We start from the raw sequence: 15,292 nt of genomic DNA, 5'->3' as shown, positions 1-15,292 counted from the left end.
CAGCAGGAAACTCATAATAGGCCCGCTAAGGAGGCATCCACAATGACGGCAACCTCCCTGTCAGGAGTTCGGTGGACGGGCTTTTCCATCCACCGAAATCATAATAACCCCTATTTCTTGAAATCCCTATGACGAAAATGTTTAAGAACTATCAACCGAGTCTTATTATGTCATTTCCCAGTACTTGGAAAAGTCTCAATGCAGAACTTCAAAGTTCCTATCCTTTGAGAAGGCTCTAAAAACTCACCCTTTAGACTCCTCCTGAAACCAGATGAACATTGAACTCATCTCTAGCTACTGTTGGATCTGTTACTTGTTATAGTCACCTCATAGTTTTGCATTTATTCACTTCTATACTGTTAGACTTTTCATCCTTGGCGTGGTCTCCCTTGACTTTTTGCCTCTATTTCCCAGGTTGTTGATGTGTGTTGGACTCTGATTTTGTTGTTTATGTTACTCTGGGCACTTTACCACTGCTAACCAGTGCCAAGGTGCAAGTGCTCCTTTACAAAATGTGTATGTAATTGGTTTATCTATGATTGGCATATTTGATTTATTAGTAAGTCACTAGTACAGTGCACTAGAGGTGCCCAGGGCCTGTAACTCAAATGCTACCAGTGGGCCTCCAGCACTGGTTGTGCCACTCACATAAGTAGCTCTGTAATCATGTCTCAGACCTTCCACTGCAGTGTCTGTGTGGGCTGTTTTAACTGTAAATTTGACTTGCCCACTTGCCAGTCCTAAACCTTCCCTTTTCCTACATGTAAGGCACCCCTAAGGTAGGCCCCCTAGGTAGCCCCAAGGGCAGGGTGCAGTGTATTGTTAAGGTAGGACATATAGTAATGTGTTTTATATGTCCTGACAGTGAAATATTGCTAAATTCGTTTTTCACTGATTCAAGGCCTGTCCCTCTCATAGGTTAACATGGGGGCTACCTTTAAATCTGATTAAAGTGTAGATTCCCTTTGGGAGTGGAAGGACATGTGGAGTATGGGGTCTCTGAGCTCACAGTTTAAAAATACATATTTTAGTAAAGTTGATTTTAAGATTGTGTGTTTGAAAATGCCACTTTTAGAAAGTGAGCATTTTCTTGCTTTTACCATTTCTGGGACTCTGTCTGTTTGTGGATTCCCTGACTGGGTCAGTTTGACAGTTGGGCTGGTTGCACCTCACACTAGACAGTGACACAAAGGGAGCTGGGATGAAGTCTGCATTTCCTGATGGGACATCTGTTCTAGGAGGGAGGGGAGCAGTGGTCACTCACACCTGAAGGGCTGTGCCTGCCCTCACACAATGCAGTCTCCAACCCACTGGTGAGTGTCTGGGGCCTGGCCTGGGCAAGGCAGGACTTCACATTGAAGAGAAACTTTGCTTTGAAGTAGGCCCTCTTCAAAGGAGAAATTGGGTATAAGAAGGACACCCAAAACCACAGACTTTAAAACACTTCTGGAAACCAAGGGAAACCTCTGCCTGGAGAAGAGCTGAGGAAGAAGAGCTGCCCTGCCTGTGACTGTGCTTTGTGGAGCTATCCTGCAATTGCTGCTTCTGCCAGAGTAAGAGGGCAAAGACTGGACTTTGTGTGCCTTCCATCTTGAGAAGATCTCCAAGGGCTTGATTTAGAGCTTGCCTCCTGTTGTTTGAAGTCTCAGGGACAGCAGAGACCTCTCTCTGCCAGCACCCGGAGTCTCTGGAGAGACTCCTACTCTGCCCTACGGTGCCATTTCAGTTCCTGGGACCCTGAAAGGAGAAGCTGGCAGCCTAAGAGGAGGAAATCCACGTACAGAACGCCGAACGGGGAAAAGATCGACGCGGCTCGGATCTGCGGCTGGGAAATCAACACACCGTCGGCTTCGCGGCTGAAAATCGACACTCGCCTGTAACGCGACCGAGGAATCGACGCACGGAGCTGGAGAAACGCCACGCAGCATCGCTGACGGAGGCTGGTGAGATCACAGCCCGCGCTGTGTGGTTTTCGGATCATCGTGCGGCTGGATTTCCGATGCAAACACCGCTAGGCGTGTAAAAGCTACGCAAGGCCTGCCCGGACCCGAGAGTGCTGACCGGATCGACGCATCGCTGTCCTGCAGAGAGAAGAAACAACGCGCCCAACCCGACGAAAAGAGAAATGACGAAAGGTCTTGCTCGTGAGTGAAATCGACGCATCGCAAGCCCTTTTTGACACAAACTCACCCGTGCAGGGTTATTTTTGATGCACCCAAGGTACATTTTCACGCTAACAGTGTTAGTGTGTGTTTAAAACTACATGAAGACTCTTTTTGCTTTTTAAATGATAACTTGACTTGTGTATTGTGGATTTTTGTCGTTTTGGTCTTGTTTTGTTTAGATAAATATTTCCTATTTTTCTAAACCTGTGTTGTGTCATTTTGTAGTGTTTTTATTAAGTTACTGTGTGTGTTGGTACAAATACTTTACACCTAGCACTCTGAAGTTAAGCCTACTGCTCGTGCCAAGCTACCAAGGGGGTAAGGTAAGCAGGGGTTAGCTGAGGGTGATTCTCTTTTACCCTGACTAGAATGAGGGTCCTTGCTTGGACAGGGGTTAAACTGATTGCCCACCAAAGACCCCATTTCTAACATATACATACAGGCCAAACCTTTCTGTGTTGTTATATAGTGCAATGTAGTCTGTCATTTTATGTGAGGCGTTCGGCTACTCATTTGGTGAGGTCCGCATTATATAAATAGCACCATAATAAAGACAACATATATGCAAGTATTTATTTAATTTTGTCACAGTCTCTTTTATTCACCAACCTAAAAGGGCCTCAGTCCGAACATCGCACAAAAATGGGTGGCTTCATTCCACTCTCACACTGCACTACTCTAGGATGCTGTAGTTTGTGAAGCTGTTACAACAACATATGTTTTGATCACCTACAAATGGAGCATGAGATGATGTTGAGGTTGTGAGACCGGGCGATGTTAGCGATCGGAGCCATATAGACGTTTTAGAGGGTCGGGCGGAGGGACAAACTATGGGGTACGCCGTAGATGATTTTGGTGGCTTCAGAGCAGAATGGAGGCAGGCGGACTCTCTGAGTTCTGCTTGTGAGAAAGGAGGTGATCCAGTCCAGGGCTCTGTCATGGATTCCTGCGTCGCTGAGGCTTGTGCATAGGGTTTGGTAGCAGACGGTGTTGAACGCGGCTGAGAGGTCCAGGAGAATGAGTGCTGCGGTTTCACCGTTGTCCAGTCTGGTTCTGATGTTGTCAGTGGCGGCGATGAGGGCAGTTTTTGTGCTGTGGTTGCTGCGGAATCCGGATTGGGATGGGTCCAGAGTGTTGTTCTCCTCGAGGAAACGGGTCAAGAAAAAGGAAAACATTTACATTGTATATTCACCATGAGAACATTTTTGAGATCCTGCAACGCTAGAATATTTTTGTTTTAACTGCTGTACAAAATGGGCACACATTAATGAATGACAATGCATGTATTTGTTCACTACTAGCCTCTCAAGTTCTTCTCATTTTCTGCCATGAAGATTTTGTGTGAAAGTATACATAGGATACATAATGGATAATTCTGTAACAGGGTCCTTTGTTGCAACTGAGGAGTTCTGATGTCACCATAAACGATGAGGCCCAAGTTGTTTCTCAATATCACCAGAACCCGACATGACCCACCGTGTTTCTCAACTATGTCTAAATTGTCTGAAGTTTTGCCATCATTTTAAAGTTGTGTCCTCGAGGACTAAATGCAAATTCCAGTTGGGGTGTCACCATTGACATTATGTTCTTTAGTACAGCCTTCTTCGCAGAAAGAGTAAAAGTTGCCTGGTGTACACCTCAAATGCAGTCTGGTGAAGCGTGCAGCTAAGGGGTAACCTTTCTATTATGATGATACTTGATGATGGTGCTTCTTGTGATTGTGTGCATGGAAGGACACTATGGATCTCATTAAAGAGCATATTATTCTCAGTTTCATTACTTCTATTCCGTAAAAAACTCAAAAACTTCTAGCTGGCCACACGATTTAAATCTGCTGGTATTCGCATTCTATAACTTTTTTTATAGTTCTCTCCATCGTCAACGTTCGTTCCTCTGAACCACGTTTCCCACGGTAAGGTCGGAAGAGTGCTGAAGACCCACTTGTTCCACTTCCTAGGCTGTCACCCTTGCTCACCTTTTTGCTGCTTCTTCTTACCGTATCTCAATCCCTTTGACTCTCAGTTCTCTGAGGTGTAGGCAGATGTAGTATGGATAAAACTTGGGTGACATTCTTTGTAAACCAGAACGCTGTTTCAATTCTTGATTATTGAACAGATGACAGCTCTATAAAGCTAACCTAGATTCAGCCTTTATTTATTCTGCACATAAGACTAGAATTACATGTGGGGATCTTTCTAGAGTTATGGAAAAATAACAAGGGTTCTGTTCTACTTTCCAGAATTCCATGAAAGTAATGTTTAAATGCCTGTGGAAAAACTGCGGAAAGGTTCTTGGTACAGCAGCGGGGATCCAGAAACACATCCGCACCGTCCATCTTGGGTAAGTCACTGAATCCATTGCACATGGCCCAGGTTTTCTGTGGCCCAGAACAGTATCAATTGAAAGTGGTTCAGTGGGGAAAACTGCATTATGGTATCATTTTGGATTTCAAGAAAAAAAAAAAAAGTAACGAAATGGAAAGTTTAAAATTGTATCCATCAAGATGAAGAAAAATAGTCTATGTGCTAAATTATTGTTTGTAAGCAAACAGTGTTATCTCTCTGTTCCACAGTTGCCTTACAACAGAATTAGGTGATTAATGAAAGCTGGCATTGGTGAACCAACGTCTGACAGAACTGCAATACATGCACAAATAGGCACACAGCATGTAGGAAAATGCAAACACATATGGATAAAAAAATAAAATAAAGTAACATACATGGGGGGACGAATGAACACAGACCAACAGACATTCAGGCACCTGTGTGCACCCACAAACACATCTGAGGTCATTCGTGTACATACATTCTAACAGGCAGCTACTTATAAGCAAACACAACTTACATCCTTGTAGACAAAAAGAAGGCGAGGATTCCACCTACAGAATCTATGCACATAGACCAGCATGCAAAAAGACTGCAATGTACGCAGACTAAAAGCACCAATGCACTTTCAGGCATGCATGGACACCCAAAACACACCCACAAGCACTCAGGTACACACAGACCAATATATAGATATATATATATATACAGGCACTGGTATACATGCAAGCAGCACATACAGAGGGGCAAATAAAGACAACGCACGTACAGGCAAACATACAGGCTCAGACTACATATCCATATGTCGGTAGATTAATGCTTGAGTATGTGGGTAGGTGATCAATGAATGCATCAACATGAGTGATGCACGGATGATTAGATTGATGAGTGAGTGTGGTGGGTAAATGGATGGTGTGAGGGTACAGGTGATTGGAAGGATGGATAGATGAATGTGTGAGTTGATCGGTGGATGAAAAGGTGTGAGTGGGTGGGTGGGCATAAATGCACAGAACTACACAGGATGGATAGCTTAGTTATGCACATGGTTACTCATCCTTCAGCCATTCGCTTACTCAGCCAGCAAGCTCAGCAAAAGATTAAATAACTACTTTTACTTAATAACAGAACAAGCCAGACCTGGTGGTTTTGTCAATGATTGTTTAAATTTCGGTTGTATTTTGGATGTGTCTGCTCTTTAATATATAAATGTATACAAAATAAAATCGACGGACAAGAATACAAATGTGAAGGAGATGTGAAATCACAGAACTTGGTAAAAAGTGTACTTTGAGGAGGCGCACACGGCATACAAGTTGAAGTGCAGATGGAAGATGAAATCCCTTCCTTAATTGAAAGAAGGATTTCACGAAAGAGATTCACCACCGGGTAGTCCATGGCTTGGACAGGAGTGGATAACTTGAACTGAAATCGGCAAGGACACACGGGAAATAAGGAGGGGGCGTGTTTGCAATATTTTAATGTTCCTTGTCTTATGTTATTGTTTTCCGTTTCTTTTTCGCTGCTTTTCTACTTTTTGTGTTTTTCTTCCCCTTCTCTGGGTCAGTATCTTACGAAGAAAATTAACCCCCAAAAATGATTGACCTTTTAAGGCATGGGCCTTGGCCGAGGGCGCTAGCCATGCAGGGGGCCCTCTGATAAAGCCAGATAGGCTTGCCCTTGTTGTGTTCACCGTTCGTGGTGAACACTCGCCTAATTACTCTGGCCCGGTAAACAGACCGCAATGTTAAAAACAGCAGACGCGGTAAATAATACACACACCAGGTTGGTAATACTTTCTCACTGCTGGCGCCAAACCAACCAGTCACCTTTATTACTTCAGAGCCCTGACGTCAGGACCCTACCATCTTATCTCTAAAACATAGGGTCACCGCTATTCTCACCATAGCCGTGTGAGTCAACCCTTCCCCCCACCCGGGGCTACTGGTATGATCCAGGGTCGGACATAACATTCCTCCTCAACTTAAACTAAAATGAAAACAACAAAAAAATACATAACCTCATGTCTCAGGCATGAAAGTCATCAAAAGATCACAAACGGTAACTTGGTGATCCACTTCACCTATGAAGGGGATTCAGCTATTCGCAGGCATAGTCTTTGAGCCTCCTAGGGGTAGTGATGCAGGGTCGCAAATTATATCTGTCCCCACCTCTTCTCAGCGCAGTCTCTGGCACCCCAGCTTCCGGCATCTTTTCACACTCTCTCATTCCGACCTCTTGGTTCGACTCACCGGCTTCGTTTGCTTTCACTCCTTGCCGAGTCTCTGGGCTGCAGTGGACAGTTACCGGAGGACAGAGGCCTCCCTGTACTTCGGGTATCATGAATTCCTCCGGCTCTTCCTTAATCTCATCCCTTATTGTTGTTTCTTCGAGTGCCTTTTCGTCATAGTTGTATCGTTTGAACCAAGATAAGTTCCTGGTGACGATCTCCTCGTTCCTCTTGGCAGTTACTAGGGTCCCTTTTATTCTCACCACTGCCCATGGGTAGGGCTCGAAAGGAGTCTTGAACTTTCCTCCAGGATATCGGTTCTTTATTAGTACTCTGTCGCCCACTTGCATGTCTTTCACACGAGCGCGTCTTTTCTTTGACATCTTGTCATTTTTAGCTTGTCTGTCCCATAACTTCATTTCCACCTGATCATGAATTTTTGTGGGAGTGCTGATCTGAGGTATGGTATCTCTCACATTCCTTCTTATACATATGGAACTAGGGGACATTCCAGTGGTGCTGTGTGGTGTCAAGCGATACTCTCTGAGAAATTCAAATATAGCACAGTCTAGATTCCTTCCTTGGGCTACTGCGATTCGTATCACTTTGTTGAGGGTTTGCATGAATCTTTCTGCTTCCCCATTGGCTTGAGGCCATCGAGGAGTGATCTTGCGGTGATGAATAGAGTGCGACGCGAGATATTTGGAAAAATCATGGCTTGAAAATGGGGGACCATTGTCGGTCCTCAACTCTTGCATGATTCCATGGGTGGCCATTATTTTTTCCAGGCACGATATCACCTTGTCCGTGGTGGTAGACTCCAACAGCTCAATTTCCGGATACTTCGAGAAATAATCAATGAACACCACCATGTGTCTACCATCTGGTAAGCTGACTAAGTCTGCACTTGCCCTGTGCCAAGGGGTGGATGGAATCGGTTCTGTGATTATGGGGGACGGGGGGTCCGCCGGCCCCATCATCTGGCAAACATGACACCTCTGTATTGTCTGTTCCACTCTGGAGTCCATCTTCGGAAACCACACTTTACTTCGCAGTCTGGCTTTGGTTTTTACCATGCCTTGATGGGCAGTATGAGCTAGATCAATCGTGCGTTGTTGGAGGGCATCTGGGATGACAAGGCGATTGCCTCGTAAAAGGCAGTCTTCCGAAGATACAGCCAGCTCATGTCGAACTCAGAATAATGCCTGTAGTGCCACACTTGCATCCTCGGTTCTTAGTGCCAAATTTTGTTTCAGCAGATGCCACTTCCCGTCCTGGACACATGACATGGCCAACCGTAACACTTCATCCCGTTGGGTTGCTTCCTGAATTTCTTTCAGTGACATTGGCCGTGGCTTGGACCTTTCTACCACTAGCCGCACGTACTCCTCAATGTTTTCTGCTTCCTCCTTTTCTTCTTCTGAGGCCGGTCTTGCATGGCGTGATAAGTAGTCAGGGGGGTTTTGGGTTCCCGGCCGATATACCACCGAGAATTGATACTCTTGGAGTTGTAAGATCCACTTCTCTATTCGTGGTGGTGACTGAGATGCTGTTTTGTTAAACAGAGGGATCAGGGGTTTGTGATCAGTGTAGACAAGGAATGGATGACCGTATAGGTATAAGTGGTAATGGAAGCATCCCCAACTCACTGCTAAGGCCTCTTTCTCTATGTGGGAGTATCTTTGTTCAGTCACCGTCAGCGCTCTGCTGGCATATGCCACTGGGGCCCACTCACCGTCTTTGCCTTTTTGGGATAACACAGCCCCCAGACCGACGGGGCTGGCATCTACTGACAGTTCAGTGTCTCTTGCCGGGTTGAAATACACTAATGTTGTTTCTGAGGACAGTGCTTGCTTTGTAGCCTGAAACGCTGCCTCCTGTGTCTGATTCCATTCCCATGGGGTGTTTGTTTTCGTAAGCTCTCTTAGCGGGGCTGTGAGCGAAGCTAGGTTTTTCATGAATCTTCCACAGTAGGTCGCCATTCCCAAAAAACTTCGGACTTTATGTCCGCTACTTTCTCATGGTCAGGTCGGACACCCTGTTCTGAAAAATGGTACCCAAAGAACGCAATGTCCTGTCTTAGAAACTCACACTTTTCTCTGTGTAAGGTCAGCCCATTCGCTTGTAGTCGTTGAAACACCGCCCGGAGTCTCTTTAGATGTATTTCTATTGTGGGGGCATGCACAAAAATGTCATCACTTACGTTGATTACTCCTTCCAGCCAGGCTAGTATCCCTCTTATGGTGTCCTGGAACACTTCCGCCGCACTGGCAATTCCAAAACTTAGGCGTTTGTACCGCCTCAGCCCCACATGTGTTGAGAATGTTGTTATTGCCCGAGACTCCGCATATGCGCACCTCTCCTGGCTGTTTCGGTTTTGTGGTGACTACAATGGGAGATACCCAGGGTGTGGGCCCCTCCACTTTTTCGATGATGTCTGCGTCTTCCAATTTCTTGAGTTCAGCCTCCACTTGCGGTCTGAGGTGAAACGCTATCCTTCGATGTTTTAGGGCCACTGGCTCTATCGATTTGTCGATGTGCAGTCTCACTTGCCTCCCTTTCAGACAGCCAATCCCTCTGAATAAATCACTATATTCTTCCAGGATGTTGTCCAGCGTTCCTAGGTGTATGCTGTATGCAAAGGTTACCAATTTTAATTCTTCCGCTGTGCGGCAGCTGAGTAGCATCCCCGTTCCTATCTTGGCGACATACACCTTGGCTTGGACTGTGTGTTCTTCATGACTGATGTTTGTTGTGAATACCCCTGCCAGCGGAAGCGGTGTGGTTGATCCAAAGGCGAATACTTACACAGCAGTGCGGCGAAGTAGGGGAGGTTGTTGCAGCTGTCTGAACGCCGATTGCGCTAGGATGTTGATTGAGGCCCCTGTGTCAATTAGCGCTGTCACTTGGTGGCCGGCTATTTTCACTTTGCATTTCGGGGCCCTTTTCCTTGTTCGGCTGCCGGGTTCTGTGGCGTGTATTACATATTCTGTCCCCTCCGGTTCATCATCATCATCCATATCTGGAATTACGTCTGGTTGTTGAATGGTTTTAGCCACTTGATTCCCTCTTTGTCTCTCTGCCTTCGGTTTTGTCGCGGAACGACATACTTTCGCGAAGTGATTTGGTTTTTGACAGTTCGAGCATTGTTTTCCTAATGCCGGACATCTTCCTTGATGTGGGAATGTCCCTCCACACATGTAGCATTGCCGATGGTTGGTCACCAACCTTTGTTTGTCTTTCCTTTTTATAGTGGGGCCCGAGTTGATAGTGTTTACTGGCTCTGTTTTAATCACTTGCGTGAGTGCTGACTCCATATGTGCTGCTCTCACTTTGGAGAGTTCTTTTGATCTGCCCACTGTTAACATGTCAGCCATTGCCATGCCAGGGATTTGCAAAATGTGCTCCCTCAGTTTTGTAGAGTAACATCCTTGGATGAATTGGGCTCTAATTTCATCCTCCGGATCTTGTAGTGTGCATGTGCTGGCCAATTCCCGTAGTCTTGCATAGTAGGTGTCTACGGATTCCTCCGCTTGCTGTCTGGCTTGGCGGAGAAGAAATCGTTCATAGTCTGGGTTCGCCATGGGTTCAAAATAAGCTGTGATTGCCCTTTTTAAAGTTCGGTAGTTGAACAGGGGTCCCTCCTCCACTACTGTTTTGCTAATTCTATGTATCATGGCTCCCCCCATGTTCAGGAGCATCGGTCTCTGCCTGTCTGGGTCCAGCGCCATTGCTGCAAAATAATTTTCTAGGTGCTCCACCCATGACTTCCACTTAGCCGCCTGAGCTGATGGAGGCCCTTCCATTACAAAAGGCTCCAATGCTGGGAATGTGGCCATGGTGCTGCCGATGTTTTTTTTTTTTTTTGCCTTGATTCTCTTATTGTTCTTGAGGGTACTCTGGTGTTTTCTTTTCAGAGGCCCCTAGAATAGTGGTGTCGCCGGTGATTGTGGTGTGTGCTCTGCCGGTGGGGCCCAATTGCTTCTCACCACGTGCTTAATGGGGTTCTTTTCCTACTGGAGCACGGTGCTATGATACGAGGTTCGCGCGGCCTGCTCTCCTTTTGGGATCCCTCCTTTTAAACAGACACGCCCCCTTCTCTCACCGTGTGCACTGCCGCCTCGTGGTGCTGTTTGTTTGCTTTGTGGGCTTGTCGGAGTCCGGACGCCACGTGGGTTCAGTGGTTCCGCCTCCACTCTTCGGCCAGCCGACTCCGTGCCGCCTCGGAATTGTGCTAGGGTGCGTGTCTCCACGAGGCCGCTCCCGGCGCTCGTCCCCTGAGGCGTCTCCTGACCTGCCCGGCCGCCGCGGCTCTGCCGCTTCTCCCCCGTCGCTGAGTTCACACGGAGGGAAGAGCGGTGAGTGATCCCCCTCGTCGCCAATTTGTTGTGTTCACCGTTCGTGGTGAACACTCGCCTAATTACTCTGGCCCGGTAAACAGACCGCGATGTTAAAAACAGCAGACACGGTAAATAATACACACACCAGGTTGGTAATACTTTCTCACTGCTGGCGCCAAACCAACCAGTCACCTTTATTACTTCAGGGCCCTGACGTCAGGACCCTACCATCTTATCTCTAAAACATAGGGTCACCGCTATTCTCACCATAGCCGTGTGAGTCAACCCCCCCCGGGGCTACTGGTATGATCCGGGGTCGGACATAACAGCCCTGATGACCGTGAATAATTGTTAACCAGTTTTAAATACTGTTTTCTTTACATTTATTTTTAATGTGGGTGATTTGTGAGAGTCTGTTACAGACCCTTTGTACATTTTGGAGAGAAATGTTGTGTTTATATTTCATGCACCATCCATAAAAAAGTTTCTTTTAGATCAAAACAGGACCTCATGCATGAGAAATGGGAGGGTGGAGATTATTTGCAGTAATATTAGTGAGCAGCTGCTGTGTTACAATATTAAAATCGCCTATCACTATCCCTGAATATTCGATGTAAACACGTTCCGAATTTGGACGGGTGTGCCTCTTGCAGTCAGTGACCAAAGCAGTTTCGAACAGGGACCCCCAAAATACATCTGCCCATGGCCCGCAAAATCCTTAAGATGTCCCAGGATGGGCCCCATCTGAAACCATCAGCTCAAATTCAGCACTGTGTACATGAAGCAAGTAGAATATACCCTACTTTCCTCGTTTTCAAGTTAGAGTACGCAGGCCCTAAGCAGTGCACACAGTGTGCATACTAGAGCTAACCCATTTTGCAGCACGCACGTGAGAGTCATCTTTATTGGCTGTAAAATGAATTCTTCCTCGAGAGGGGGCAATTCGTGGAACTACATTCCACAGGAAAAATGCGCATATTTATACCGAAGCTAAAGTCACCTTCAAAGATTGATTTTCAAAAGTGGCCGACGTTAAATCTGCTAGTGAGGCACATAAAACACCCCTCAGTCCACATTCAGCTGCTTTCCTTTCATCCAGTTGGATAAGAAAATAGGAAAATAAAAACTTTAAAACTCCTGCTGCGGTGCACACGTTTTCTATTTAAAACCGACGTTCGCATACAGTCTGTCGTTCACCTAACCATTTTTCTTGTTTTAAATGCTAGGTTCTCTTACGCAATAAAATAAAACAACCATTGAGATACACATACCATGCGCTGTAAAGTAATATTCTTCTTGTAATGAAATATAATTTGTTCTAAATGAACTGACAGTCCAAAAATGGGTTTCAAAAACTATTTTTGATACTAACTTAAAAAAACATAAGCCCTGCATTATCCTGCATGGTTGTTGTCATAACCAAATCAAATATTAATATTATATTTTTAGATGCACTTGTAACTTTCCATCCAAGCCTCGCGTAATGAAATAAATGTGTTTTCCTTGCATTCTGAGTCCTGTTGTTCTGATTTAAAAATTTGGTAAACAGAGCTTGAAAGAATAGTTCGACCTTCTGACATATTATTAATCAGCCATGTTTTGCCCAGGCCAGTGTCACCGCTCTGTGCCATAATATCGCTGCTAATTCGTGGGTTTTCCATTATAGAGAACTATACAAGCATGCTCCCAGACGTAGACCGTAGTGCCTGAGATACTTATTTAGGGTAGGTAGGCTGAACTTTGTTTTCAACGTAGATGGAGTCACCAAGTGATTCCGAGGTCTCGCAAGAAATAAGGCTTGGAGTCTGGATGGTATACCCCCAGACTTGTATCTGAGTGATGTTGCAGTTTGGAACCCAGTATTGACCGAGATCTTAAACGCAGCAGTCAGCAAGGGTCCCCCTACTTCTTGGTCCACCTCAGTTATAATTCCCGTTTTCAAAAAGGGAGATAAAGATAATCGTCAATGTTATAGACCTATATCCCTTACTGACTGTCGTAAAGGGCCTGGGGCAGGTATTGCTGGCAAGATTATGGAGTTGGGCAGAAGACTATAACCTTATTTCAGACCTGCAATATGGTTTTAGGCAAGGGATGTCCACGTCTGATCAGTGCCTAAACTTGTACCTGGTCGCTAACAAATACACTGTTGTGCTGTTTCCCTGCTCACATTTTGGTGACCTGACCTCTGTTACCCCTCCTGCCAGGACTCTATGGACCTAAATGAATGCATCAACATGAGTTGACAGGGTGGCAAGGCTGGGCTGAAGAGTGACACACACTATAAGCCCCTGGGGGATCCTGCTGCGCAGGACGCGCCCAAGCGCACTCTCAGGCAACAGGCTGGGCCAAGAGGGGACCCCTCTGTGCCCATCCACGACTGTGCGAGGCCGATCTTGGCCCAGAGATTCAGCAAAGTTCTTCATTCTACGGAGTACACAGACAGAGGCAACTGATCACCATAGGTAAGAGAAAATCAATAGCTCCCACTGTTTCTACTGTGACCAAAAAGGATTGCCTCTTAGTAGGCACCTTCACAAGTTTCTTGAGTAATGCTATGGGGGCAATTAACACTGAAATTGAAAATGTGGAGGAAAGATTTGGAGCCACCGAAAAAGCTTTAACATTGGTCAGAGCCAAGAGCTCTACCCCAGCTGATCCCTTGCCCACTCACTTGAGCACAGAAAATATGCAGGGGAACATGTGTGTGAGGTGTTGGTGGTGGCTTAGAGTCAGCAGATAACAAGCAGTGTTAAGGGTAAGAACAGCCCCTGTGTTTTCGAGGGACCCTTGGACCTGGTACAGGTGGGTGAGTCCTGGGGGGCCAGAGACCCAATGGGGTCACTGCCAACAAAGAAGCATAAGACCATGAACAGCCTAAAACTGGTATTAAGAAACCTGCTGCAGCAACCAGATGGCTAAATAAGAGAGGGGAGATGCTGGAGAAGGGGCCATGCTTAGCAGCGCAAGACGAGGGCTTGTTCTCACAATACGTTTTAAAACCAGCAGAGGTCGAGGGTATCAGCCCTCTGTTTGACTTAAAAAGTATGGAATATGTTATCTCTAAACTGATTAATCCAATTGTGATGGCTCTGACCAGCATTGACTCGACACTGAGAGACATCAAAGGGCATCTTTTAGAACTAGCTGCTAGAGATAGGCCAGTGTGCATAGGGGAAAAATGATATGCCCACGGTACTAAAGACAAGAACATCAGCCATAGAGATTGTCAAGGAGCTGTGACTGTGACAACGTCTGGAACACCCACTGGGGAAAATTCTAATCAGACCGTGCATGGTGCTGCACCTGCTAAGCACCCCCCACCTCTGCAGGTTAATGCAAGCTCTTTACGTCCTGCCCCCTCTCTGTTGAAAGCAATTCCGGTATAGAGCAGCCAGTTGTGCAGCCTGCACTCCAATTGTCACCTGAAGCCGCCCCTCTGGTGATCATCCTAAAAATGTACCTCCCTTGCACCATGGTCAAACCGAAAGACAGACCCAACTAAAAAAACAAGGCTATACATTGGTTATGCACATCTTTGGGTGACCTGAGTAGCAATTGTGCATCACAGAATATTATTTTCTATGGAGAGTTTCCTGGGTGGGCAACACCGTGGAGAGGGAGCAGGGTGATTGTACTGTCATCATCATTTTCCATGCTCATTTGGTCGCTACCATACTGCATAGGCTAGCAAGAAGGCCGAAGTGCAACTGTACCATTACAGCAGTACAACTGAGTTTTTTCTACAAGCCCAGCTTCCTGACACCAGTTTGTTCTGATCATGTGGACCCATCATTGGGAAGATTCCAGGTAGGGCCTTTTGTCATACCTATACATATTCACTGTCATCCCTGGCCGATGCTTACTGACTGGGGAACATTGACCACTGAGCCACAACTGAATGCATGCAAGAGACAAATGAGGAATAACCGATGCGGATCCATCACCAACATCATGCGGTGACTGTCCTCACAAGGTTTGAATCCGCTCTTCGGGGATATCTCGATGCACCAAAACTTCACCAAAAACATAACAAAACGTTCTGAACAGTAAAAAAATGACTAGGTTAGCTCTCTCTGGATCAGTGTGTGGTGCGGAAAAAAAGAACTGACGTCACTGTGCTGAGGCGGCTTCTATGTACTACTCCAGATGTCATCACGGTGACTACGATGCCAACGATGCCCACAGAGTCGACCGACGCCACCTAATGACACAAGGGTATTGCTCGAAGAAAAA

At 46.1% G+C, this 15,292-nt stretch overlaps 1 protein-coding gene across 1 annotated transcript in view; it reads left to right on the top strand.

Annotated features, from left to right (window-relative positions):
* ZNF704 (zinc finger protein 704) overlaps window positions 1-15,292 on the top strand; it is a 543,928-nt gene that overhangs the window by 347,637 nt on the left and 180,999 nt on the right. The window contains exon 5 of the mRNA XM_069220407.1: window positions 4,405-4,505. Coding sequence (XP_069076508.1) covers window positions 4,405-4,505 — 101 coding nt within the window. The remainder of the gene's footprint in view (window positions 1-4,404; window positions 4,506-15,292) is intronic.

This window comes from Pleurodeles waltl, chromosome 2_2 (assembly GCF_031143425.1).
Source record: "Pleurodeles waltl isolate 20211129_DDA chromosome 2_2, aPleWal1.hap1.20221129, whole genome shotgun sequence".
NCBI classification, from domain to species: Eukaryota; Metazoa; Chordata; class Amphibia; order Caudata; family Salamandridae; genus Pleurodeles; species Pleurodeles waltl.
The sequence above is the reverse complement of the archived record's forward strand: the minus strand, read 5'-3'. Positions and strand labels throughout refer to the sequence as shown.